Source organism: Muntiacus reevesi, chromosome 6 (genome assembly GCF_963930625.1).
Source record: "Muntiacus reevesi chromosome 6, mMunRee1.1, whole genome shotgun sequence".
Taxonomy (NCBI): Eukaryota; Metazoa; Chordata; class Mammalia; order Artiodactyla; family Cervidae; genus Muntiacus; species Muntiacus reevesi.
Window position 1 is genome coordinate 90908448 of NC_089254.1, and position 27594 is coordinate 90936041.

At 52.1% G+C, this 27594-nt stretch overlaps 1 protein-coding gene across 4 annotated transcripts in view; it reads right to left on the bottom strand.

Annotated features, from left to right (window-relative positions):
• The window catches only part of PLXNA4 (plexin A4), a 469014-nt gene that overhangs the window by 37084 nt on the left and 404336 nt on the right, over window positions 1-27594 (bottom strand). For all 4 annotated transcript variants that reach the window (XM_065938908.1, XM_065938911.1, XM_065938910.1 and 1 more), the window contains exons 15-24: window positions 26771-26907; window positions 25331-25495; window positions 22507-22600; window positions 21781-22020; window positions 20977-21123; window positions 19829-20063; window positions 16736-16878; window positions 8251-8519; window positions 5278-5344; window positions 4402-4548 (exon numbers count right to left, since the gene is read on the bottom strand). In XM_065938908.1, coding sequence (XP_065794980.1) covers window positions 4402-4548; window positions 5278-5344; window positions 8251-8519; window positions 16736-16878; window positions 19829-20063; window positions 20977-21123; window positions 21781-22020; window positions 22507-22600; window positions 25331-25495; window positions 26771-26907 — 1644 coding nt within the window. The remainder of the gene's footprint in view (window positions 1-4401; window positions 4549-5277; window positions 5345-8250; window positions 8520-16735; window positions 16879-19828; window positions 20064-20976; window positions 21124-21780; window positions 22021-22506; window positions 22601-25330; window positions 25496-26770; window positions 26908-27594) is intronic.

The following is a 27594-nucleotide window of genomic DNA, read 5'->3' on the forward strand; positions in this document are numbered from 1 at the left end:
GTTGGGGGCGGAGGCCACTCTGGCTCAGGACCTCAAGTTCTCTTTTTGGAACTAGTCAGGTAAGTCAAGACTCTGCCTAAATCACCAAGCTATACTTTTTCCTTTAAAATGTTCTGGACCATTTCTAACAGCTTTGCGTCTCTTGTTGTTCTCAGCGTGGGCTCTCTCTACATGGTGAGACTGTGGAATCCTTGGTGGTGGGTGGGTGGGGGGACTAGAGCTGGTCGGGCTGGGTGTTGTGGGTCACAGATGCTGTCAAGTTGCCATTCCGGGCTCCCGCACCCTCTGCCTGACCCTGCGCCCTGCGCCCTCTCTGCGCTTCCTCCTCAGAACTTTCACTGCATCACCACCCCCCACCCCACAACCATTTCCCAACTGCCTGTCTGGTTCGCAGATTCAGACAACGGCCTTCCTCCTCCCACCCCCTCCTGCTCCATGTGGCGGCAATCAGAGCTCTGGCCCCTGGACGCCTGCCTTTCATTAGCGACCAGACTGCTGTGAGCTCAAACCAGAACATGCTTATTCCATTAAGAAGAAGACAACCTCCTAAATCTATAAAACCAAACTCTCACCCTCAAAATGTCTTAAATTGAAAACAACGGTGGAAGGAACTCGGGACCATGTACCCCCACTGCGTGCATTCTCCAAACCACTCCCTTCCAAGAGCCTTCTGGGCCCCTCTCCGGGGCTCCTCAGTGGTCAAGCACAGCCTGGCCATCTGCGCTGCTCTGCGCTGCCCTGGGCTCCTGTGCTCTGGGCCACTTGGGAGGGGGGAAGTTGATCTCCCCAGGCAACATCACAGCTTTACCCGGGCTGCGAGATCACGAGGCAGAGGCTGCCACCTGAGTTTGCCTCCCCTCCCGCCCCCATCTCAACATTTCTGCTTGCCCCTGGAGTTCATGGTGGCCCCATGGAAACAGCTTTGTGGAGTGCTTCAGGGCATCTGGAGAGGCAGTAGTGGTCCCATCAAGGGACAGAGTTCCCAGTCACAGGCTAAGACCCAGCTCCCCCAGAAGTTCCCTTCCCCATGCCCATGCCTCTGGGCTATTTCAGAGCAAACTGCCTGGGGTTTGTTCTGCTAGGTCATTGCTTCTCAAACATTCCTGTGACTAGGATCACTAAAATGGTTATAAAGTGTTAGTTGCTCAGTCGTATTTGACTCTTTGCAACCCCATGGGCTGCAGCCCACCAGGCTCTTCTGCCCATGGAATTCCTCACGCCAGAATACTGGAGTTGGTAGCTGTTTCTTTCTCCAGGAGATCTTCCTGACCCGGGGATCAAACCCAGGTCTCCTGCATTGCAGGCAGATTCTTTACCATCTGACCCACCAGGGAAGCCCACATTACTAAAGGGTTCTGTTAAAATGCAGATTCTGACTTGGGAGGTGGAGGACTGGGCCTAAGACTCTGATTTCAGGCAGGCTCCCCAGGTGAGCACCCAGTACTCTAGCACGCTCCCAGCTAGGCCCTTGGGCACTCCCAGCAGCAGGGTCCTAGGCATGCTAGTCTAAGTTCAATCTAATTCATCACTCAGCACAGAGGAGGTGCATCTGACTGTCAAGTGACGCCTGCGGAGCCTCTCGGCACCTGTTTCACTCCCGCCCAGCACGAGGTTACCACCAGTTGGCCCACAGTGCCCTGGGCTCCTCCAGCCATGCTGAATTCTAGGATGTCCTGGACTTTATTTGACCCCTTCATCTCAATTCTCAGGTCAGCCCTGTCCGCTGCTCACACACTTTCTTCCTGACCCCTCCTCACCAATGACCAGGTTGCTCCTCCTTCCACAGGAGGGGGTTTCCTCTCACAGGCCTGAGGGTGGCTATTAAATCTCCTAGCAGTCATTTTTTCCCTCTGGGCAAGGCAGTTGTAATTTCCTTCCCCTTCCCTCACGGTGCCTCTTCCCCAGGTGTTTCTACCTCAGCGGTTGCGCTTCCCTGACCCACTCCAATTTCCTCACAATCTCTTGAAGTCAAGTCATCTGCAACCAAGCTGGTTGTGCTAATAGTTTGGTCTCTGGTATAAAGGATGCTGCAATTTGGGGGCACAGTGTTATTACAACTCATTGTGTTGGCTTCAATATTGGGGAACCGCTGATGAGATGGGGAAGAAAGGCAGCTGAGAGGGAGAGACCAGGCAGCAGACATTTCAACAGTAGGTTTTTTTAGCTCATTAAGAAATCTATTCACATCTCTCTTTTTGGAAGTTTTTTTTTTTTTTTTCTCTTTTCCCTTTCTCATATTAATCAGAGACTCTAACTCTCCCCTGGAGCCCACCACGACAGCAAGGAAGCTGGGCCTTCACTCAGACATGGCTGCCTCGAAGCCTTGTCAACTGAGCTAATCCTGGCAGATTCACTGAGATGCCTGTTGGGATCCCCAGGGCCCTCTGAGGATGGAGTGGAACAGGTGCATCATGGTTGCAGCACTTCCAGCCAGCAGAACCAGCTGCGTTCAGAGTGGCCGAGAGATCTCCCCAGCTGGCCTCGGGGTCTGGGATTCATCCTTGGCTCAGGGCTTCTGCCCAGTTCTGCCTTGCCTCAGGCTGTTGTGTATCTCATCTCCTGATAAGTGCATTTAAAACTCATCTATTCTCTGTCCTTCTTTATGGTCCAACTGGATGTGAGAGTTGGACCATAAAGAAGACTGAGCGCTAAAGAATTGATGTTTTCGAATTGTGGTGCTGGAGAAGACTCTTGAGAATCCCTTGGACAGTTAGGAGATAAAACCAGTCAATCCTAAAGGAAATCAACCCTGAAAACTCATTGGGAGAACTGATTCTGAAGCTCCAAAACTTTGGCCACCTGAAGAGAAGAAGTGACTCATTGGAAAAGACCCTGATGCTGGGAAAGATTGAGGGCAGAGGAAAAGGGAACGACAGAGGTTAAGATGGTTGGATGGCATCACTGATTCAATGGACATGAATTTGAGCAAACTCTGGGATATAGTGAAGGGCAGGGAAGCCTGGTATATTGCAGTCCATGGGGTCACAAAGAATTAGACACAACTTAGTGACTGAACAGCATTCTCTGTCCATTTCTGTCTCTTCCATCTCCATTCTTATGCTGCCTCCATGTATCACCCTCCACGGCTATCTTTTATCTCATTTTCTCCCTCCGGGCTTCCCTTGTGGCGGATCTGATCCACCTGTAATGCGGGAGATCTGGGTTTGATCCCTGGGTTGGGAAGATCCCCTGGAGAAGGTAAAGGCTACCCCCTCCAGTATTCTGGCCTGGAGAATTCCAAGGACTGTATAGTTCATGGGGTCGCAAAGAGTCGGATGTGACTGAGCTACTTTCACTCACTTCTTCTACCTTCTTTCCTCTTTCCTGGAGAAGGCCTGGTGGGAGATCAGAGCTCTCTCCCAGAAAAGTCCAAGAGTCAGCTCCCTGGCCTGGAAAGCCAAGCCTGGGCACCAGCAGACAGTCATGGGGGAAAGAGGAGCAGGACTCACATGAGCCAGCAGTGGGGAACCTTGACCCTGGGCTCAGGGCTTTGTACACCTGATCACACTCCATCTTCTGGACAGCTCTGGGAGGTAAATAGTGCCATTATCCCTGTTTTATTATTAGGAAATGGCAACCCACTCCAGTACTCTTGCCTAGAAAATCCCATGGATGGAGGAGCCTGGTGGGCTACAGTCTATGGGGTCACAAAGAGTTGAACATGACTGAGTGACTTAACTTTTCACTTATTTTTTCAGCTAAAAACCCCAAACTCAGTGATTTTTTTTTTTAAGAGTCATGACCCAAATCCTCCAGCTGGTCAGAAGGAATCAGGGCTCCAATCCAGGTCTGCCTGGTTCCAAACCATGTGCTCCTAAGTGCTGAGCTTTGTAGGGACAACTGTTTCTAGCAGGAAAGGGAGTGTAAGCTTGACTGAGGGTGGATACAGGTATCCATCTGTTCCCTGGACACATACCTTAAACCGACAGACCAGCCTAGCATCCCATCCTATAGCCTGAGTCATGCAAGTGTGGGCTTCGGGACCATGAGCAGCTATTTCTGGCTTCTCCTCCTTCATCATCAACCTGCTACCTGTTTGGAACTGATCTGCAAAGTGTGGGTTCTCCACTGGGAGAAACTGTTGAGAAAGCATCATTCCTTGGGCTCACACTCAGCCAGCTCTTAGCAAGGGATTATCACCTCACAATCCAGGGTACCAGCCTGGAAGTATGTTGGTCTCTGGCTGTTGCCCAGATACGTTCTGAGCCACTGGTCCCCTGGTGTGGTGGGATGAGGAAGTCGGGGTGGTGCCATGCACAGGGGGAAGGCCAGGCTGGCCCTGTGCAGTGGGGACCCGGGAGGTGGCTTGTCAGCATTCCCAGCATCCCCTGGGCCAGGCAGGGGCTGCACAGGACCAGGGCAGGACCAGAGTCACAAAGAAGAGCCGGGAGGCTGGCTTACCAGGGTCTTGTAGTCAATCTGCTGGCGGATGAGCTTGTCCTCACTCAGAGAGTAGCGGGCTTCGCCCGTGATGGCATCAATGGGCCCCTTCTCCATCTGCTGCTTGATGGCACAGAACAGCGAGAAGAGGGGCTCCCCGGCACACTCCTGTACATGGAGGAGAGCCATGCTGGGAGGACCCCAGATGTGCAGAGCCTGGCCTCCCATGGCCTCTGTCTCTCCAAGGGGCTGCTTCCCACTTCTCTGTCTTGATTCTCTCCTGCTCCCCCTCTTGCTCTTTCCCACTTCTGTTCTAGAGCCCTGTCTTCATGTTTCTGGCCCCACGCCCCGTCTGTCCCTCTCCCAGGTCCCCCCTGCACCCTGCTTTCTCTGCTGCCCCATCAAGGGACAAAGGTCAGTCCTCAGTGGCGTGAATTCCTTACAAGTCAGTAATTGGAGGCCAAGCAGCTCTTCTGCCTCCCAGTCACATCTGCAGCTTAACTGCCCCCACACATGCTTCGATACCTGCCCAGAGCCCTCATCAGCATCAGTAAGGCTGAAGCTGGGGCCAGGGCAGGAGGAGAGCAAGAGGTAAAGAAGGGTGAACTGTATTCAGCTTGAAATGGGGACGCAAGGGTCTTCTTAGAGCTCATCGCCCCTTATCTGGGAGAAAGTGGGGACCATGCCTCTCAAGCCAGGCCTGACTGTGGGGCTCTGCCTCCTGAGATGGTCAGGAGCCTGTTCCCTCCATGACTATGATGAGGGAAATGCCATTTCTTGTTGGGATTCTAGGAGCAAGGTCCTGGTATCTGGGAACTTGGGAGCTTGCAGGTTGGTGCCCAGGCTGGTGGGGAAGCTGAGGCAGGCCCAGAGATTCCCTCCCGCATCCAGTCATACCTTGAGGAACTTGTAGAGCAGGAAAGTGAACCAGTTGGTCAACATCTTCTCAGCCACCGATTCAGTCCTGGCAGCATTCACGGAGGGACCCAACAGAGCAAGACAGAGACAGAGGCAGCTGGTCAGACCTCAAGGGCAGGAGGGCAGGACGAATCTACTTGGATCTTGCTGCTTAAGGTTTTGAGAAATCTTAAGACCATAAGGGATATCTGGAAGCTCCAATACTTTGGCCGCCTGATGCAAAGAGCCGACTCATTGGAAAAGACTCTGATGCTCGGAGTGATTGAAAGCGGGAGGTGAAGGGGGGCGATGGGATGAGATGGTTGGATGGCGTCATCAACTCAGTGAACATGAGTTTGAGCAAATTCCTGGAGATAGTGAAGGACAGGGAAGTCTGGTGTACTACAGTCCATATGATGGCAAAGTTGGACATGACTGAGCAAATGAACAACAAGAAGGGATACCTGAGTTCCATGGACTCCTAGACACATCATAATGATTAAGGTAATTAATAAGATAAGCTTTGCCTACCAAGCTGGGAGATAACTTTCTGGGTGTAGGCTCCCCAGCGAGTTTCTGTGAGAATATGCTAGAGCATCATTTCCAACTGTCCAAGAGCACTTTCTGTGTTGTCCAACCTGGTAGCCACCAGCCATAGAGGACGTGAAATGGGGAGAGGCGGAATTTTTTATTTTATTTACTTTAACTTAGATTGAAATAGTCACATATCGCTCATAGCTATCACACTGACAATCATCTTAGAGAAATTTATAAGATAGGTGTGTTCCTTAGAGTAAGAAAAGAAAAAAGAACCCCTGAGATACTCATTTGGCTGGGGATGGAAAAGAAAGTGACAGGGCACATGGGTCATGGAAAAAGGCCAGATAGACTAGATTGAGACCATCCGCTAAGCTAAAGGCCCCCAGAGTAGGTAGTAACAGGGAGCTGGAATTTTAGCTCATTCCAATAGATAGCCAAATTATCCTATTTAAAAAGCTTCCATGTACTTTGGAACTTCTCCTGGGAGCCTTTCTAGAATTTTATTTACAATGATAGCGATTTAATTCTTGAGTCTAATTTGCATCTTTTATGCTATTACTCAAACCCATTTTTTAAATTTTTTTTTTTTTTTTTTTACTTTGGGAAGTGAGAACATCACAGCAGTATGACCAACTAAAAGACACTTTCGGCTGCATTCACTTAAAAGAAAAACTACATTCAAACTTGCAGTAAAAGTGCGGCCAGTTCCAGAGAGAAGGCGATCCATCAGATGTGTCTGGATAGAGCTGAAAGTGGCAGTTGCCAGAAGATACTAACATGTCAGCTCTCAAGGTGGTTGGACAGCTGCCAGCACTAAATGAAGCTGAGAAGAAGGAAAACTGTTGAAAGGAGGAGGGCGGCTAAGGACAAGAAGAAGAAAAGGAGATGCAGGAAAGCAGGAGGGAGAGAGGGCATCTAGGAGAGAGCCAGTGGAAGACAAGAGCAGGAGACCACATGGATCCAGAGCGAGACCTCACAGGCAAGTTGTTGGTGGGAGTTCTGGCGGGCGGTGGCAACCCTAGAATTATGCCAGTGGGTGGCTGCATGGTGAAACTAAAACAAAAAGCAAAATGATCTACCTTGCTGCTTCTAAAGCTGTATGATTGTGCCTATATGGAGCAAATTTTTGGAGTGGTGCCTGGCAAATGCCCACTGCACCAGGAAAAAGCCAGAAGTAAACACTTCACAAAGCGAAGACTACCCACTGGACTGAGCGGGAACCCACTCAGAGACCAAGGATGGAAGGCACGGGCCAGGCAGAGGCAGGTGATGAGTGGGGTAGTCCAGGCAGAGGGCTGCACGTTATAGCTTGATGTGGGGGTTGGGGCAGGTTTCAACTTCATCTATGCAAAGGCTAAAAGCGATGGAATAATAACCTGGAGGAGAAATGGTCTTCAAGTGCATGCACAATTTGAATGGAAGCCCCTGGTGCTTCAGTGGCAAAGAATCTGCCTGCCAATACAGGAGACACGGGGTTGATCCCTGGGTCAGGAAGATCCCTTGGAGAAATAAAGGCCACCCACTCCAATATTCTTGTCTGAGAAATTTCATGGACAGAGGAGCCTGGTGGGCTACAGTCCATGGGGTCACAAAAGAGTTGGATACCACTTAGTGACTGAATAACAACAGACAGAGGCAGAGGGTCTTTGTTTCCTACGAGGCAAAGCCACAGCGTATGGTTATGTCTACACACACGACCATGAAGATTCTAAACAGTGCCAAGGATGCGGCAAACCACGGTTTCAAGAGGTGGACCTGGAACCGGCAGAACCCACAGCAGATGCCAGGGAATACCAGCTGTGTTGTATCAGGCAAGTCACCACTAAAGACCTGGAACTCAACAGTGGACTGGATCAGTGCTTCTCGAACTTTAATACACATTCAGATCCCCCAGGTTCCTCACTAAAATGCTGATTCTGATCCGGTAGGTGTGGGTGACCTGAGGGTCTGCATTTCCACCAAGCTCTGGGTCAAGCTTCTGTTGCTGGTCCTGGACAGCAATGAGAATTACAAGGGGCTGAAGTCTGCCATCTTGAAATGGTGAGGTGGGTGCCCAGAGAGGCCTTGGGGTAGCTCTCCTAATTCAAGTTCAGTCATGGAAAATGTGAGGGGATGGAAAAATGACCTCTGAACAATCCATAAGGGAAAAATTCTGGTAGAGAGGCTCCATCAGGGGAGTGTAAGGGCAGAGGGAGGAGAATGGAAAGTCAAGAGAGGGGCAGAAGAAAAACTGTGGGACAAGAAGATGAGCTTGGGTAAGTCCCAGGCAACAGAAGGGGCAAGTTCTTCTAAGAGGGCATGGGTCCACCCCAGCCTCTGGCCAGGTTGGTGCTGGGCTTGGCTGCTCCTAGGAGATCCGCCCTGGCCTCCCGAGGGCAGAAGGGCCAGGCTGGTGCGTGGGGCTGGCTGGGGCCCCCAGGGCCATGATCCTACCTCCTCAGCAGAAGCTTGGGGTGGTTCTTGCTCTCCAGGTTCTTGTCAATGAGGTCGGCCAGCAGCTGCTTCAGCACGTCGGTGGCGTACTCCAGCTTGCTCTGCAGCACCGTCATGATGAGCGAGGCCACGTTGCCGCGATCACGCATGGAAAAGCTGCGCTGAGACTCCAGCGTGCGGATGAAGGACAGCAGGAACACCTTGTTGTTGATGAGCTGAGCGAAGAGCTTCAGGCCTTTCTCCACGCGCTCCTGCCGGTAGCCTGGGACCTGCGGGGGAGACCCAGGGGTGCGGGAGTCTTGATTGCCTCCCACAGCGGGGTGACGCGGGCTGAGCCCCAAGGATGCCCCAAGGGGTTGGCCATGCACAGTGTAGAGACTCCCAACTTCCCATTCACTCATGACAGGTCACGTGGCTGATGCCACCAAGTCCTTATCTAGAGCCAGGCACTATACTAGGTGCCTACCTAACCCGTGTCACAGCCCACGAGTCAGGTAACTGTCTCCAGAGACAGGGAGAATGTCATCATTAGTATGGAGTTGAGAAGGGGGCCCCTCGCCATCAGAGGCCACCATCACAGCTCCAGGTGACTCCAGGTCACGCCAGGTGACTCCAGGGGGTCAGGGCTTCTGTTCCCCGCTCCCCTGCTGGGGGATCACCAAACCTGGGCCTTCGGCTGACCTAATGCTGACCCATCTCTGATGCTGGGGTTCCTGTTGACAGATCAGTGGCCTCGGAGTCAGGACTTCTGGGCTCCCACAGGTACTCTGACACCCTCACGCCATGGAAGCTTGGGTACTTCTCTGTATGAATGAACTTCTCCGAGTTCATTCACTTGAAAACAGGGGAAGTTTAAGCCCAAGAGCCTCTCAGGCACTGCCTAACTCTAGCATTTGTCGTTTTCCTAGGAATTCCTTCTGAGACCCTGCTCCATGCTGGGGAGGGGGAGGAGGAGGGTTTTATCTTCCTGCCTGCATCTTCTGTCCATTTGGGAGATCCGTGCAAGGGTGTCCCATCCACTCAGCCAACATGAGCTAGCAACTGAGCCAGGCATGGGAGCAGCAGCTCTGAGCTGCATGAGGTCAGGCATGGTGGTTCCATGCGTCATGCCCCAAATCAGAAACGGCCAGAGGTCAGGCAACAGTAAGAGAGCTCCAGGAACTGTCGTACATTTACCCAAGGATGTGCTTCAGGGCAACAGGGAGGAAGGGCCTATTGCCACTCACAACAGGAATGACTCTTGTAAACATATTGAGAGAAAAAAGTCAAGTGGGAAAGAGAGCATAATGCCATTTAAACCCAGATTTTAAAAAAAGAAAAACCATTACAATTCTTCAACAATGGAAGAAAAAGGGTTTTCTGGGTGGTGGCTGTGACTGGGACGGGGCTCAGGGGATCTTTTGGAGACTGTAAAGTTCTACTTCTTAGTCTGTGTGCTGCGTGACAGCTGTGTTCACTTGGGGAAAATGCGCTGAGCTGTGTTCTGATCATTTGTGCATTGCTCTGTCCATACGTGTGTGTGTGTGTGTTAGTCACTCAGTCGTGTCTGACTCTTAGCGACCCTATGGACTGTAGCCCACCAGGCTCTTTTGTCCATGAAATTCTCCAGGCAAGAATACTGGAATGGGTAGCCATTCTCTTCTCCAGGGGATCTTCCCGACCCAGGGATTGAACCCAGGTCTCCTGCATTGCAGGCAGATTCTTTTCTGTCTGAGCCACCAGGGAAGCCTTCTGTCTGTATGCTTCCATGAAAATAAAAAGTTCATTTAAGAAATGAAGCACAGCTTCTGCTCTGGAGGGACGCACTGGGGGCGGGGGGCACCCATAGGAGGTGCCTTCGAAGCCTTGTCTTGAAGGATGTGTCCCCCACCCCCCGGGGGCGGGGGAGGGTAGATGTGCCAGGTCCTTGGGAAGGAGTGTTGTGTATGGAGCAGTAAAGGACACAGTTTCAGTGTTCCTCGAGCTTGCATTAACTCCATCACAGCCACTTATGAATTGCGGAACCCTTAGGAGACTCAGTTCCTTTATCAGTGACAAGAAGGTACCGCAGCTAATACGTATACAGATCTTATCTATGCCAAGCATGGTTCCTCATACTTTAGAAATACTGACCATGTAATCCACACAACAGCTTATGAGCCAGGGGCCCTTATTACCCCAGGGCCCCATGAGGATAAGACACTTTCCAAGATCCCAAGACAGAAAAGTGTCAGAGCTGGGCCACGAAGTGGGCAGCAGCATGGTGTCCTTCCCCCACCCAGGGCTTCTGAGAACACTGAACGAGACATGTGAAAACGCTCGGCATGACCACAGTCCGGCTATTGAGTGCATCTTGCTTCCCTCTAGAGATTAAACTGGGGAGGGGGGATGGAGGCGGCCAGAGAAACCCCATTTGCCATGCTGGCAGATACAGAGCTGCAAAGTTCCTGCCACTCATTTACGGTGCCGCCCTGTGTTCTGGGCTCGGGGCTTGGTGCTGGCTGAAGCAGAGTCCAGTCAGGCCCAGGCCCTCCCCTCCGATCGTCAGCCAGGAATCATGCAGTCCCTTCCGTGGGGGAAGCCCTGACCCCTGAACTCTGCAGAGAAGCACGCGCACAGAACTCCTGCTGCCTGGCATCAGAAGCTCACGCAGGTCGGGAACAGGCGGGCTTCCAAATTGGGTTCATTTGTATTTCCTTTGCTGCTGTGCTGGTACATGGAGGGCTGGTGCCTCTCCGGTCAGTTCTCAGGAGAGACAGGAACTCGCCAGGGTGGTGCTGGCTAAGGCCCCCCGGGGCTCATCCTGGCTCTCGGCATAGCCCCTCCTGGCAACCCTCTCGTTCCCCAAGGTCTCCAACCCCAGCTTACCTCCGGCCTGGCTCTTTGAGTCCCACACTCCACAGGGGCTCTTGAGGGAAGGGCAAGGGGGACGCAGCCACCTCACTGTGCCATCAGGCAGGGCCTCAATCTGTCCACTGTCTCCTGCTGACCCTCGCCCTGGGAGAGCCCCTCCCACACACGTGTGCACGTTTTACTTCCTCTCGCCTTCAGACCCCTCAGAACAGCATCTCTCTAATTTGTCCCGAGGATGATGAGAGGTACCTCACAGACTCCTACATTGTGCAAAGGACAGTCCTGGCACGTTGCACGCATCAGTCAAACAAAGCCCTCTCATGACCTTGCGAGGGTGAGTCGTGACCCCTTTAATAGCCGCCTCTCAGGGAAGCCACTGCGGTTTCTCAAGGCCAGGCAGCTGGTGGAGGGCAGGGCTGCATTGCCAAACCCCAGCTTGTTTGGCTCCTAGTCCCTGGCCATCCTCTGCATCCTTGGCCAGTGTATCCTACCCCTGGGCCTGGGGGAGGTGACTGACAGCCAGCTCCAAGTCTCCCCCTGCCAGGCCTCCGGGAGCTCAGGTGCCATGGGAGAAGGACAGGGGAGCCAAGCACGGGGCAGGAGGGGGAGGAGGGGGAGGATCAGCTCTGGGCTCCCTGCCCTGGCTGCATGCTCCTTCCAGGCAACAAGACCAGGGCCCTGGGCAGGAAGATTCAGCAAAGTGACCTGCAGGGAAAGAGCATCCCCGTAGCAGCAAGCATATGGAATCAGAGAGACTAACAGACTCGTACGCGGAGGAAGGCTCCATCACCTCTGGGCTCCACTGCCTCATCTATAAAATGAGAATATGAGTGCCTATGTCATAATGTTTTATGAACATTAAATAAGATAATGTATGTAAAGTGCTTGGCACACACAGAACGCACTGAGACAGCAGCAGTTTTATTACCTGCCTCTCCTCCCTTGGCTGTTTTCACTGATCCAAGGTACCTAATGCATTGGCACAGTGTCCGGGGGCAGAAAGTAGGCATTTTCTCCCCAATTTTATGAAGAGGAGAAGGAAGTGAAGTATCTTGGTAAAAAGTATCCAGAACAATTCCCCTCTGTAACTTGCCGCCCCCACCTCCTAAGCAAATGGCACGCTGAAACAAGAGCTCCTTTATTTACCAGATGGTTTGATAATTTAGTTGAAGTCTGTGAGAATAAAACCGGATAGTAAATTTTAATTGTAACCCAATAGGTTAGAGTTTAGGAGGCAAGGATAGATGGAAAACAAGGTGTGCGGTTACTGTTTGCCCTGTGTCTTTAAAGGATTGGTGTGTAACCAGTGTCTGGGCAGCCCCTTATCTGAAGGCCCGGACTGCACTCAAATTGTCATAAAAGAGAAGGCCTGGGGGCCTGACCTCCAGGGCGGCCTGAAGCCAGAGGACCCCATCTTCTTCAAAGCACTGACCATTCATGCCCATCCCGGCACCTGAGAAGGTGGAGACCCTGCTTTAGGTTAGTCAGTGGCTTCCCTGGGAATGTTTCCAAACCTGGAAAACCAACAGGGAGAAACTAATCCAGAAGTAGGGAGAGGCTGGAAACAAAGAGTGATCCACACGAGATCTCTGGACAGTGATAGGAAGCTGGATCTCACATAGCCCCAGGCTAACGTGGAACAGTAAAAGGCAGTTTCTGTCTGCAAGAAATCAATGAATGAGTTCAATGGAAATGAGAAACTCCTGTGTTCTACATATAGAACCCCAAAGATGGAAGCAGGGGCTGCAACAGATATTCATACCCTCATGTTCAAAGCTTCACTAGCCCAAGTGTCCACTGAGAGATGAATGGATAAACATAATATGGTCTTTACACACAACAGGCTATTATTCAGCCTTGAAAGGAAAGAAATTCTATCACATGGTACAACACAGGTGAACCTTGAAAACATTCTACTAAGTGAAAAAAACTAGTCACAGAAGAACAAATACTCTATGATCCCACCTGTATGAGATATGGGCTCCCCTGACAGCTCAGTTGGTAAAGAATCTGCCTGCAAAGCAGGAGACCCCAGTTTGATTCCTGGGTCAGGAAGATCCGCTGCAGAAGGGATAGGCTGTCCACTCCAGTATTCTTGGGCTTCCCTTGTGGCTCAGCTGGTAAAGAATCCAGCTGCAATGCGGGAGACCTGGGTTCAATCCCTGGGTTGGGAAGATCCCCTGGAGAAGGGAAAGGCTGTATCTCCAGTATTCTGGCCTGGAGAATTCCATGGACTGTATACTCCGTGGGGTCACAAAGAGTCAGACACGACTGAGCGACTTTCACTTTCACTTTCATAGGAGGTATTCAGAGTAGTCAAGTTCATAGAGACACAAAGTAGAAGGGTGGTTGCCAGGGACTGGGAGAGTGGAATGGGGAGTTAGGGTTCAGTGGGTACAGAGTTTCAGGTGGAGGAGATGGACGGTGATGATGGTTGCACAATCATGTGAGTGAACTTAATGCTACTGAGTTGTACACTTAAAAATGGTTGAAACGGTAAATTTTATGTTATGTATATTTTGCCAGAAGTTTTACAAGTCTGTGTGACCTGCCTGATTCAGAGCCCATACCTGACAATTAGCTGTCTCCTGGTCTCCACCTCAGGGAGATCAGTGAAGCTGGCTGTTAACTCTTTCCTGAGCACGAGAGTAGGACCAGAAAGTCTCCCCCTCGTGATAAAGGCAAGGACAAGACTGAAGCCTCAGGTTGGAGGGGAGATTTTAAGGTGCCCCATGAGGAACAAGACTATGGCAGGACATGAGGTGACTTGTAATGGGCGGCCATAGAACAGTCTCGGGCATAGACGGGGTATCCACACAGAGAGCATCCTGGAAGTCATACAGGCTGGTCAGGTCATCGGCAGAATCCAGCAGCCCTGATTCTCAGAGGCTTTCTTCTGCAGCCCTCCATGAACTGAATTCATTCCACAGCCCCTGAGAGATGGGTGGGTGTGGAGGGGGGCGTCAGGGACTCCTGGTGGTGCAGCCCTGGACGTGTCCTCCTGTGCGTCCAGCCTGCAGGGTGGGTGGTGTCCCCATGAAGTGAAGAACAGTTCAGTGCTCTGCACTATACTGAACAAGGACTCCTGAAGTTTTCTGGGCAGAGGAAGGAGTCTGCTGCCATTCATTCTGCAGCCCCAGAAGCCTCTGTGTAGGGGTGCCTTAGATGCAGGGGGACAAGGCAGGCAGGGCCAGGGCAGTGCACAGTGGTGGAGAGAGCTGGCTCCATGCTTGGTGGCCTGGGGTGGGTGTGAGGGGGCCTAGAGTTTCTATCTGTTGAGCCCAGCTTGCTGGGTAGGGCTAGTGGACTGTGCATCTTGCTGAGGATTAAGGCTAAGACTTGGGCAGCAGCTTTTCTCGGAGAACTACCTCTCAAGGAAAGACCCAGGGAAGTGCTGCTGGGTAAGGATGCCACTGACTTTCAGCAAAGGATGGGAGGGAATCATTAGGATTCTGGTCCTGGGCAAACAGGGCTGCTACGGACAGTGAGGCAGGCTGTGCACTGCACAATTCCAGGAAGTGCTGCATATGATCGGTGCAGTCTGGAGCAGTGCCGTGTTCAATTGCACCACCACCCACAGCATCCTGTGGGGGGATGAGCCCTGAAACTCCCCTCCACCACCTGGAGCAGTCCTTTGGCATGTACTGCTCTTGGGTGATCACTATTCCAGCACCAAGCCAGGCCTGACAATCCAAACATCTCCAGAGAGACTTCCTTGGTGGTCCAGTAGTTAAGACTTTGCCTTCCAATGCAGGGGATGTGGGTATGATCCCTGGTTGGGGAGCTAAGATCTCACCTGCTTCATGGCCAAAAAAACAAAACATAAAACAGAAGCAATGATGTAGCAAATTCAATAAAGACTTTAAAAATGGTCCACATCAAAAATCTTAAAATAACAAAACAAAATATTTACGGAGATGCAAGGGCAGGTGGGAAAGACATGAGATAGGATCAAATGAGGAATAAGATCATACATAGGATGTGGCATGCTTTATAATCTAGGCCATAAGACTGGTCAGGAAAGCAATGTGGAGTGAGTATGCATCCATTGTGTGGGCGAAGGCTGTGCCCCAGCCCTGCTCCAAAGTATTCAGGCTGCCCTCCAGGGATGCTGGCTTAGAAGTGGTCTCAGCAAATCTGATTTAAAAGTTAAATGCTTAAGGGAAATCTACTTGGAATTTCGAGCTAGTGAAAAAGAGAGAATAACTATATACTCATCCTAGTTGAATTCTTATTTTGAGGGGTATGGGCATGTTCAAACACAACTTCCCTTCCTAGGACTGCCATTTCTACCCTATTTCAAACAGACATACATTCATCTGGTCAAATCATTCAGCAGTTCCTGCATGCCTACTATGTGCTGAGCACTGTTGCTGGAAGACAAAATAGATAAATAAGGTATGCAAGACAAAGATATGCAAGGTATGGAAGACAAAGATAAATAAGGTATGCATAGTCCACACAAAAGTCATACACACAGACACATACACACACACACACTCACACACACACATGCTCCTGTGCTTCATTCCACAATCAAGTCAGAGAAACATGTGGGCCCCGAGCACTGGGGACTTGTTGTGTTTCCCCTTGGAGAAACCATGCAGACATTCCCAAGGGGGTCAACACCTGCTTTACAGTGCAATTCAAGTTACAGGTCTGTTCTAGGTTATGGACAATGTAAACATGGAATTAGTTTTATCTTCCATGGTGCTCTGACTGAAGATTTTTGATCCATCCAAAGAAGTCTCCAGAGCCATAAACCATGACATGGACATAGTCTCTGAGAAGTCAAGTGTATAGCCTCGTCCTTAAGAATATAGACTCTGCTGGACTCAAATCCCAGCCCCACTCCCTCTCTGTTGTGTGATCTTAGTTTTATCACCTGTGAAATGGGTGTACCTGCTTCTGAGGGCTCCTGGGAGGTTACATCATTGTGTACATGTAAAGCACTGAAAACCGGACCAGAATATTAGTCAGCAGTCAACTCAGGGCAATTATTCTTTAGGATTACTACTTTGCCCTGGTTTTCTCATTTATATGTTTCGCTTTTCTCTGGTGTTTATCTTTATAAGTCATTCCAAATCCCTTTCAGAACAAAGCGTAATATGAATATATGCATAAGCCAGACACTACACTAGACAGTAAGTGGGATAAAACGTTCACAGGATGAGGTCCCTGCTGGTACAAAGGCAGTTACGTTCTTATCATTCACATTCCCACCTCCCTCCTGAGCACGGCAGTTATCTTTTCCACATTTATTTATTGAGCACCAACTAAGTGGTGAAGTCCTTTATACTGCGGTTTCTTAAACAAGGATTCACAAACCCCCTACACTGCTGGCCAGATTTCCTGTTTCTGTGTATTTACAAGGACAGTTTTTTAGCGGGGCGGGGCGGGGGGGGGGGGAAGGTATTTGACTTCCATCTAATTCTCAGGGGATCCACAGTCCCTTAAGACCCAAAGCCCTACTCTCACCTCTGCTCCGAGATCCCTTCCGTCCCAAGGGACAGACTGGCACCACAAGGTCCTGTCCCGTTCCTGGCCTCAGCTGACCCTCCTCTGAACGAGGGGGCTGGACTTGGTCACCGATGTCTCTCTCTGCACGGACACTGTGACAGGAAATGCATCGACCATGGCAACTGCTTCTCACCTCGAGATCACGGAGGACGGGGTGGTCTTCAATTCCCGGGAACAGCACCCGCATGGTGTAGGTTCTGTAGTCCAGGAAGGGAATCCCGGCTCCGTCTAGGTCACTGGTCAACTCGTGGATGTCTGTCTGCAGCTCGGCAAAGGCTGGCACAGAGACAAGCTCATGAGACTCTTGTGTGGGGCCAGCTCAAGAGCTACTCTGCCTTGCAACACTCAGAACCCTCTCCCAGGCCCCTGAGACCTGCATGATGGACCGCAGTCGTGTAGGAATAAGGAGGGGCTGTTTAATGCAGCTGAGATGAACAATATAGGAACGAGAGAAAGATGCAGCATGAAGAAGCTTGTCCTGGGTCAAATCCCTTCAAAGCATGACTGGGGGCCAGAAGGTCCAGAGATCTGCGCTGTTGCTGGGGCCATGAGGACCTCCCACTCTGAAAACAAGGGCTTTTGGCTCTTGCAAAATACATGGAGGGGTAGGGGGATGTGGAAGGACATGGGGAGTGAGGGAGAGGTTCCAGAGGGTCTGCTCTGGATTCTGTGCTTTACAGTGGGTTTTCCTTTTAGTTAGGAATGATTTCTTTTAAAGTCCCAGTTCTTGGCCTCGCAGATTACCGGAGCCTTCAGATCACCAAATGGGGCCAGATGAAGGCTCTGTCCAGCTGATACATCCCTCCTGGATAAACACAGAGGATATCACTTTGTCTTTTCTTGCTCAAGGTGATGCTACCCAGTGGTGAATCATGATCTGCAGATGGGTACCACTGTTTGTGGGGAGAGCCCAGACCTCCAGATGGTCCTGAAGTTGCAAGACCAACTCCCAGGGCCCCCTGAGAAAGTTCTGTACATGGACCCATTGTCACAGAGCTGTGTGATCACACTCTGTCCTGGGTGCAGCCCTCCTCCCCAGGAGGTTGTCAGAGGTAATGTGCTTGGCCCTTCCTGCCTCCATCTTCTCCCTCAGCATGTGCAAATGCACTCGTACACACATGCATGCAAACGTGTGTGTGCATGCACACAAACACACCTCAAACCACGATGGATTAAAATACACCTGCAAAGAACAGCCAGTGGACGTTGATTAGGCAATGTTTCTTTCTGTTTATACAGACAAAAGTAGGAAAAAAAATGCTTTGTGAGTTCAGAAGGAATTCACTAGCCCCGTGTAGGTCCAGGGCCCTTGAAAATGCCAGTCCTGTGCCCAGTGGGCTCTGCTGATGACATGACCGTAACACAGCTGCCCAGGTACTATCAGTGGGCCCCACTGCCCCCAGAAGTGCTGACTTCCTGTCTGTGACCCTGGGTCTCAGATCCTTGAGGGTACCAATGCTTCTTGTTTGACAGAACAATGGGAAGGTCCCAGGACCCCTCAGAGGCTACTGTAGACCCCTTCGGTGTTGCTCTCTCTCTGCACCCCTGGTCACAATGACATGGGGAATGGGGGGGCCCTTGCAACGAAAAATTATTCAGAAGGCAGAGTAACCCGAACACAACTGAATGGAACCTGCACCAGTGTGTGTGAAAGGGGAGTCAGTAAGCCTTTCTGGGAAGTACTGTCACCAAAAGCCCTGATGAGCACTCATGTGTGTGCCGAGTGAGGAACACACGTGTGTGTGTCTGTCTGTGGAAATGTGTGTGTGCATGGGCATGAGTGTAAAGGTGTGTGAGGGCATGAGTGACCACCTAAGTATGAGTCAGTGAGTGTCTGTGGGTGTGTGTGCATGCATATGTGTGTTTATACAACCAAAGGTCAGGCCAGCGAGGGCCCAGGCAGGGCCTCTTCTGAGTCTGTGACTGGGTTATGGCCTGGCTTATTGTCAAGTCTTCGGGAGGTTGCCTTCCCTGGACCCAATCTGCCCTTTCAGTGTTCAAGAGCTGGCTCTGGGCACACCTGAAAATACCTTCAAGGCCAATCCTATGTGTCCTTTGCTCTATCATCTCCCACCAACGAGAGACGGCCCTCTCCTGAGCCTGAAGCCACTGTGTGACCGCTAATTGCTCCTTCTTAGGAATGTTTTCTGAGAAGAACCCAGCTTCAGACTCTCCTTGTGCCCCCCTCCCAGTTGGGGGGCTCAGCTGGCGGGAGGAGAAGGAGGCAGTTGGCTTTTTATAGGTCTGCAGCTTTCCTTCAAGTCACCGAGCGCCTCCAATATTCAAAGCCTCACGCCTGGCACACATAAAAGAGATTCTAATCACTATACCTAATTAGAGGGAAGAGTACATTGCGGAGAAAAAAATTAAGCAGCATAAATATAATAAAAGGTGGTAATTAACAGTCCCACAAGGCGGATGCTGTGTTGACAGCTGAGGATGTGGAGAGAGGGTGGAAGAGGTTCGCTTCCCCATCCGAGAACTGTGGCTTCCCTGGTGGGAATGCCAGAGCCCCAGGTACAGTCTGATCACTCCATGTATAAAGCTCCACAAAGAACCAGCCCAGACCCTTGCAGGGCGACTCACAAATGATATCCTGGGGGTGACAAGAGTCTGACTCCTAAATTTCCTTCTTGGATTTAGCGTGGCTGATTGCACTTCATGGTGTTGTTGGTAATTTTTAAAAAAATATATAAGCTGTGAAATACTCTTTCCTCTAAATCTCGGATCAGCCCTCCAGCCTTACCTTCCTTCTGAAGGAAGAGAGATGAAGATTGCTTGAGTGTGTCATGGCAGGACACCGCCGGGACTCCCTGAGAAGAGGGTGCCAAAGCCATCCCGGCCAGGACCCTGGGCTGGACACGGCTCTAGTGCTAATGTGAGTTGCTCTCGAGTCCGGCTCTTTGGGACCCCATGGACTGTAGCCCGCCAGGCTGCTCTGTCCGTGGAACTCTTCAAGCAGGAACACTGGAGTGGGTAGCCATTCCCTTCTCCACGGAATTGAACCTGGGTTTCCTGCATTGCAGGCAGATTCTTTACTGTCTGAGCCACCAAGGAAGCCTAGAAATGGCTCTAGTGTGGTTTGAAATGATCCCTACCTGGCTTGAGGTAGAGGTTCTGAAGGCAGGAGACCCAGGCCTAGTACTGCCCACTGCTGCTGGTGTGTGAGATGCGCACACAGACACACATGAGCACACACGCCCGACGTCCCACCACTCCCTCCTACCTTCCTTGCACTCCAGGGCCACGCGGGACTCCAGGTTGTCCATCTGCATTTGCAGTCGCTTCAGGGTCAGGTCACTCTCGCGGGACTTGCGCTTGTAGGCGATGAGCACGGCCACGATGAAGATGATAAGGAGGCCGCCGGCCACGGCGATGCTGACGATGGCGGGCAGGCTGAGCGGGCTGTCCGGGGCTATGTATACCATCCCCGGGGAGTACTCCATGCCACCGACTCGGGCCTGGGGGGGGACAGGCCAGGGAGAGGGAGCTGGGTGTGGGTACAGAGCATCCCAGGGAACAGACCCAAGCCACCAGTGAGCCGGGGACCAGGGCCGGATGAGGGAAATGGCTCCAGGGAGGAGGATTATCACTGGCTGTGAAAGCAGACGAGTGGGCATCAGGGGCAGAGGGAGGATGGATGGCTCAGCTTTCCCCCAGAACTGGAAAAACCATGCATTATTTTATTCGGTAGCAAACATGGCCATCTTCATGAGGAAATGGCATTCAACTGGAATCTATAAAAATCCTACATGACTTCAAAGACTGGCTCCCCAAAGACTCATCCCATCCTGAGGACAGATGACTCGGGCACAGGACATAACATTATGTCCAGCCTGGGTCAACAGCGGTCCTCCCTGGGAAGCATCTCTTGCTTCTAACAGGTGACTTGCACGCGTGTGTGCTCAGTCGTGTCTGACTCTTTGCAACCCCATGGACTGTAGCCTGCCAGGCTCCTCTGTTCATGGGATTCTCCAGGCAAGAATACTGGAGTAGGTTGCCATTCCCTTCTCCAGGGGATCTTCCTGACCCAGGGATGGAACCCACGCCTTTTATTTCTCCTGCATTGGCAGGTGGGTTCCTTACCACTGAGTCACCTGGGAAGCCCCACGGTGACTGAGTACATCACGGGATGCTGTTTGGCATTGCCCTTACTGTAGCACCAGCCAGTGTGGAAAGAATGACAATACAGAAGAAAGAAATCGGAAGTGAGATGGGGAGAAGAAACTGGGGTGTGTGGGTGAGCCAGGAGGAAAGTTCAAGAAAACCAGAATCCCCTCTCAGAAAGCCCCGGTGGCCCAGGATGGAGCGGGACCACTCGCCCTACAGCATCCCTGACGCCCGGCCATCTGGGGTGGGTCTCACCAGCCTCACCATCACTTTGTGCCTGCCGATGAGGTTGGGGGACTCGCAGAGCAGCTGCACGTCCGACACCGTGACGGTGCACGGCTTCTCCCCAATCAGCACGGTGTAGTTCAGCTTCACGTTGCCCCCAGCAACAGGTGGGATCAGATTCTTGCCCTGCACGGACAGAAGCACCCGAGTCCCCACTCCAGAGCCAGGAGCACAGATATTGGTTGGCCACCGTGTCCTCCCACCCCGAGGCCCCATCCTTCTGGGGAGCTGGTGCAGAGGCCACCTTCCCTAGTTAAGTCCAAAAAATGCTTAACATCTATACTACCATACTACTATTCCCCTTTCCTCAGTGGGAATCAATAATCAAGGCACTCTTTTCAGCTTCTCCCAAAGGCAGCCTCAGAATCCTTCTCAACACAGAGCTGTAGTCAGTCACTACCAGTTGATTCAAATTGTCATATGAGTTAAAATTAATTTATTATCCATGCTGCAAAGAAACCCTAGAAGGTGGTTTGCAAAGGGCTTTGCAAGAGGAAGCAGTATGAGTCTTTGACCTTCCAAGTCCTGGATTCGAGCCAAAGCTGGGAGTCAGATGGCCAGCGTGGATCTGGCTGCCCTGACTAAGCGTTTGTGACCCACAAAGAGAGTGCGCATCTTAGTACAGACTCATAGGGAGCGTTTACCATAATCTGGGCTGTAACACAACCTCTGCTAGTTAGTGATGCCACCATGAGATCTGGAAAAAGGCCATGACTCCTGGCCCCTTCCTGGGAGCATGGAAAGCCTCCCCTTGCATACCTCCTACCTCTCCCATCAATCTACCTTCAGGATGATGGGTGTGCCGGGCTTGAGCTCCAGGATTCCCGAGGGGCTAAAGGACTCAAACACAGGGTTGGGGTAGTAGGTGAAGTTGGTCATGTTGAGGATTAGCAGAGACTGGACATTGTCCAGGATGAAGCCAAACTCCTCGGGCCTCTCTGTCAGGTCGGACTGGTGGTCGGGTCCCAGAGCGAGGGCCGGAGCCTGGCAGGTCATCTCAGTGGCATTCAGAACCTCGCAGAGCTGGGGAGGAGCCAGAGAAGGAGGTTTGTGTCTTGGGTCTCCACACTTGCGCAGCCCCAGCCACCCACTGGGCCTCCCTCCGTGGTGTTGCAGCATGATGTTGGCACGGGACCATCATAGATGGGTCCCAACTGCCTGACCTAGACACTCAAGGACAAGCTCTGCAGCTGGCCCCTACCTCTGCTCTGCCCATAGCAGCTGTGGCAGGCACGAGGCTATCTCTAAGCTAAGGAGTGGCACTGCAGGTCAGAGGAGGAAGGAAGAAGGGTCTGAAAACCAAGTAACCCAGGAGCAATGGCTCCTCCTTGCCTTTAGCCAGGGTGTGGAAGTGGCCTCATGCCTGCTCCCCCATCCCACCATCCCAGTGTCCGGGAGCGTTGCACGTGATGAGTCATCAGTGTCTGAGATGAGCCTGCCTGAGCCCCCAAAGAGCCCCACATCCTCTAGGGCAGCCCCCCACCCTGAGCCTGCCAGCCCGGGACTCACATTGATGTGCTCCTTCCCTCCATGCTTGGCCCGGATCTGGGGGTTCTGTATGAGGTCCAGGTGAGTCCCCCACACGGCGATGGGTGTATTCCCACTGACCGGGGAGAAAGAAGGCATGTAAAGACAGGGATGGGAATAGCAATGACTCTTGAGCACAAAGATGATGATGATGACAGTCAATCAGGCTGAGCTCTGGCACTGAAGACAGTGATAACCTGGGGGCATGATGACGATCATGGGGACGAGATGACAAGTGACTGTATAATGATAAGGATGCGCTCTCAGCAGCCAAGGGGAAGACAATGATGACCAGATGTCCGCAGCCATCCTGTGCTGAGCTCATTCAGAGCATGGACACCCCACGGAGGCTGGACCTGCAGCACGGTCCTCTTGCCCCTTCTCCCCTGCTGCCCCCTGCCCCAGCCTCCTGACCTGAGCCAGCTGCTTCTCTGTAGCCCCCCGGGGTCTCTTCCCCTGCCCTTCCCACTCTCAGGGAACTTTCTTCACACTGGCCTTGCTCCAGACCATCTTCTATCAGACCCTCCAAAGTCTAAGCACAGAACAATCACACTGCAAATTTCCACCTTAGAGGCTTCAACTGGCTGGGACCTGGGAAAGGCTGAGGCTCAGACACTCAGGAACCTCCTGTAAGAATGCAAATATGAAACACTCCAGGGCTCTTGCACCCTGGGCGGGGGTTGGCTGGAGGATTGCCGATAGGAGAGATCACAGGATTTGTCTTTGGGTAGCTTTGCATTGGAAACCTGGATGCCACTGTCCTACCCTCAGTGCCACTGAGATGTGCTGGCATGGGGCGGGGGCTGAGTTCCTTGGGGGCTACTCAAAGGGAAGTGATGAATCGAGTTATCTACAATCAGGGGCATATCACTGAGAAGAACCTACTTAAAACGGGTAAGTGGGTATAAGATTGAGGGTAAAGAATCCTTGACATGCATATTCATCTCTACCGCTCTATCCATTACTGCCCTCTCTTCCTCTTGCTCTCTACCTGTCCCATCTGAAATACACATGCACGCACATGCACACACATGAAGGAAGATTCTGGTGAGACCTACAGAGGCTCTCTGCCCCCAGGAAGGCTGGCAAATGAGCCTCCAGTGTCCAGTCATCTCCTGACCTTCTCTCATTCCTCAGTTCCACACACGTTTATCAAATGCCCCCATCACCCCATCACTGTTGATCAGTAACTCCGGCTGCTGCAAGCAGTGGAAAGTCTAGAGGTCTGCAGAGCCCCACTCCCATTCCAGACTTCGTTAACTGCAGTGACACCCCCTCCTGGAGCCTCACCCACTCAGAACGCACCTCCAGCCTTCCTCTCGATGTGAGGGTGACTGGGGGTGACTGCTGAGCCAACACCTCTATTTCTGTGACAGCGACACGAGGAAGAGCTGAATTAAACCAGGCTGTGAACGCCTTGGGGAACCATAGAGTTTGTCTAAGAACAGGGGGCCATGCCAATTTCCTGGACTCACCAGGCCCTGGGGGCAAATCCTGGAATAGTTTTCACAGGCTCTTTGTCCCTCTCTGTGTTTTATATTTATCTGCTTTCACGTTACAATTAAAGCTTATAAGGCCTGGGCCTTAGAGAGAGTAACAGTTGAGGGCAACAAAGGCTCCCAAAGGCTGCCTTTTGTCTGGGTGTGTAAGGCCAGGTGGCAAACTTCCCGTAAAGGGCCAGAGAGTAAATCTTGCTGGCTCCTCGGGGCCATATGGTCTATCATAATTACTCAGCTCTGCTGCTATGGTGAGAAAGCAGCTAGAGACAAAACATATACGGATGAGTATGGCTGTGTTCCAATAAAACTTTATTTATGAAAGCAGGCAGACAGCCAGATTTGGCCCCTGGGCTGAAGTCTACTGGCCCTGTTCAAAAGACTGTTCTCTGGACTGGAGTCATCATTGACCCCTCTCTCGGCTTGTGGAGACCACGTCTTCATGCTTTGCCCAGTCTCCTGACCCCAGATGGCCTCCCAAAGCTGAAGCGGCCAGTGGGGTGGCCTGAGGATGGGGATGGATGGGGGGTGGGGAGGAGGGGAGGGAAGGGGAGTCAGGCACCGCACTGGGTGTTTGTAGCTCACATAATTCTCTTGGGGTCCTATGAGAAACCCTGAATCCAGACAAGCTAGCTAAGCTTTAAGTTCCCTTGGCTGCTAAGCAGTGGAGCTGAGCTGTACTCAGTCATTCTAACTCTAAGTCTACTTCTCACCCTGCCCCCACTACCCAGGCCTTGATACAAAGGTTTCCCAATGACCACCAGGGAGCATCCATGCCGTCAGGATGCCCTCAGCAGCCCCGTCCAGCCTCCTAGTAGCCCGTGCGTGCATGTGTGCTAGGTTGCTTCTGTCTTGTTTGATTCTGTGCGACCCCAAGGACTGTAGCCTGCCAGCCAGGCTCCTCTGTCCATGGGATTCTCCAGGCAAGAATATTGGAGTGGGTTGCCATTTCCTTCTCCAGGGGATCTAGCCAAGGGATCGAACTCGAATCCCTTTCATTTCCTGCATCGGCAAGCAGGTTCTTTACCACTAGCGCCACCTGGGAAGCCCAAAGGTTCCACCGAGATTTGAACTCAGATAGCTGGATTCAGAGTCCAGAGCGCTCACCATTTTCCTAGTTGCCCACCAATCCTCAAATCAGGGACTGTAAGCTCCTACTGGCCAGAGCTTGCCTCCAGGGCTGGGTCCCGCTCAGAGGCGTTCTCAGTAGAAAGAGGGAGCCCCGGCAGGAAGGTCTGACCCACACCGCTCCCAGTTCATCGCCGAGGTTTCTGAGAGGGAGGGACACCTGAGGCCGGGACAGCCCCTACCTGACGATGCTCCACTCGGGCTCGATCCGCACGATGGTGGGGTCCTCCACGTACTGGAAGAACAGGTCCTGGTGGATCTTGGCCCTGTCCACCTGCACCGTCACCTTCATTTCCAGTACCTCGTCTGAGGACGTTGTGTTGCAGACAATATAGGATGGAGAACGCCTGGAGGGAGGAGGGGAGATGGGGAGCTGGGCTCCTGGGTGCTGGGCAGGACCCCGGTCCAGGGTCAGGGCCCTCCTGCATCCATCCCTGTTCATCAGACTCCTTGGGGGCAGTGGTCGAGCGCTACCCTGGACACTAATCCCTGAGATCTACTGATCAAGACTCTGTCTTTGACCCAACTGTAGACAGGTTCCTCTGAGCCCGCTTCTTTGACTAGGCTTCTTTCTGGGGCCCTGCCTTCCACTTGCCTACTCCCATTTTTAGCAAGAATCCTGCTAACTCAATTTAGTAAGAATCCCCCACACCACTCTGATATCTGAATACCCTTGATATCTGGGCAGCTTCTGCCTCCCTCACTCTTGATACCTGATCACCCTGACTGCCTTCAGCAAGAGTCTTGTTAAGTCGGTTTAGCAAGAATCCTCTTAACCTTGTTTCCTCTTAGTAATTTTCCATCCTCAGCCTCCCTCACTCTGCTCCTTGGCTATAAATCCCCAGCTGTCTGCTGTATTTGAAGTCTGATCTCTATCCCCGTTGTGATACTACTACCTATGGCAGTAGTCCTGAACAAGCTCGTACTTACCATTTTAACAAGGGTCAGGGCCATGTTTTCTGGAACACTCAGGCAAGGTCTGGCCTGGCCTGATTTCACATCAGGCCCTCAGTATAGCACTCTCCCAGACAATCTCTCTCTGCAGAGGACAATCTCTCTGCAGAGCTTCCTGCCAACCACACCTCTTCTAGCTGTGCATTAGATGTACCTCTCGCCTCCCGCCTCCCTTCTAACCCTCACCCCCACCCCAGGTTCCTGGCTCAGCTCCTGGAAGGTGTGTCCTCCTGGGACTGGACAGTGGAACCAGAAGAAGGAAAGGCAAGTCAGTTGCCTTTGGAGGTTCTGTGACCCTCGGCCAGGTTTTAGCAGTCTTGGCTGGCTCTGCAGTAGCTGCCCAGGAGCTAGCTAACCCAGGGGGCAGGTACCCTAGATTCCAAACCCTGTCCTATGGAACCCTAGGATCCTCCTGCACAGTGGGTGGTATGGGGGCATCCAGGCTAAATGGTAGGAGACAGCATGACAGGTCCATCCAGGGTAGGGATCCCTGGCAGATCCCCGGACTGAGCCACAGCCAAGCATGCCCATAAAGTCTCCTCTCAGAGAGAATGGTCACTTTCTCAGGAAGGAAGAAGCACCTCCAAAAGGTCAGCTGGAGTCTGCCACGCTCAGCCCTGCCCACCCTCTGCGCTGGGATCCCTGGAGCCGGCCCTGAGATGAGTTACCTGTGGAAGAGGCAGGGCTGCTTGCCGAACATCACCACCACGTTGCTGCCCGCGTTCAGGTTGGTGCCCGTGATGGTCACCTGTGTGCCTCCGGACCTGGGCCCCCGGCTAGGCTTCAGGTCTGAGAGAGTCAGCGTCTGTGCAGGAAAGGATCTGGCCTGAGGATGCTTCTGGGCAGGCCTGGGGCAGTACCCAACTCCTGCAGCCGCCTTGCGGAATCCTTAGTCATGGCAGGCTCCCAGCGAGCAGGTTCATATGCCCTTCATATATATATATATACATATATATATACTTGATCCCTCCATCAATTCTACAAGGTAGGCATTACTGCCCATCTTAAAGACAAGAGTCAGAGATATTAAGTTTCTAAGGTCATAGAGTGAAGCAGTGGCCTGAGACATGACTCCGGGGCTGGAGTTCACCCCCTCTCCAGTCTACAGCATGGGTTGCTCTCAAGAAGATGGGTTGCTGGGTTCACAGGCCTCTCACAGAGAGCTACCCAGGGCCGCAGGATGTGTGAGTCCCAGGGAAAGCCAGGAGAAGAAGCAAAGAAGGGTCAGGGGATGGAGTGAAGAGTCGGGCTGGGGGTGGGGTGGGGAGGGGGCGGGGGACGGCTCTGTGAGCTGAGGATTTGGAGTTTCAGTTTGTTCTTTCATTAGCATTTTAATGGAAAAAACTTTCTTAGTCCCAGGTGAGAAGCCTGTATCTGCATTTAAATGAAGATTTCTCTCTTCTCTACTCCCTTAAAGAATTCAGCACCAAAAGTTGAACCCACTCAGCTCCTCGAAGCGGGCAGGCCACCTCCAGTCGGAGAGGCCTCGATC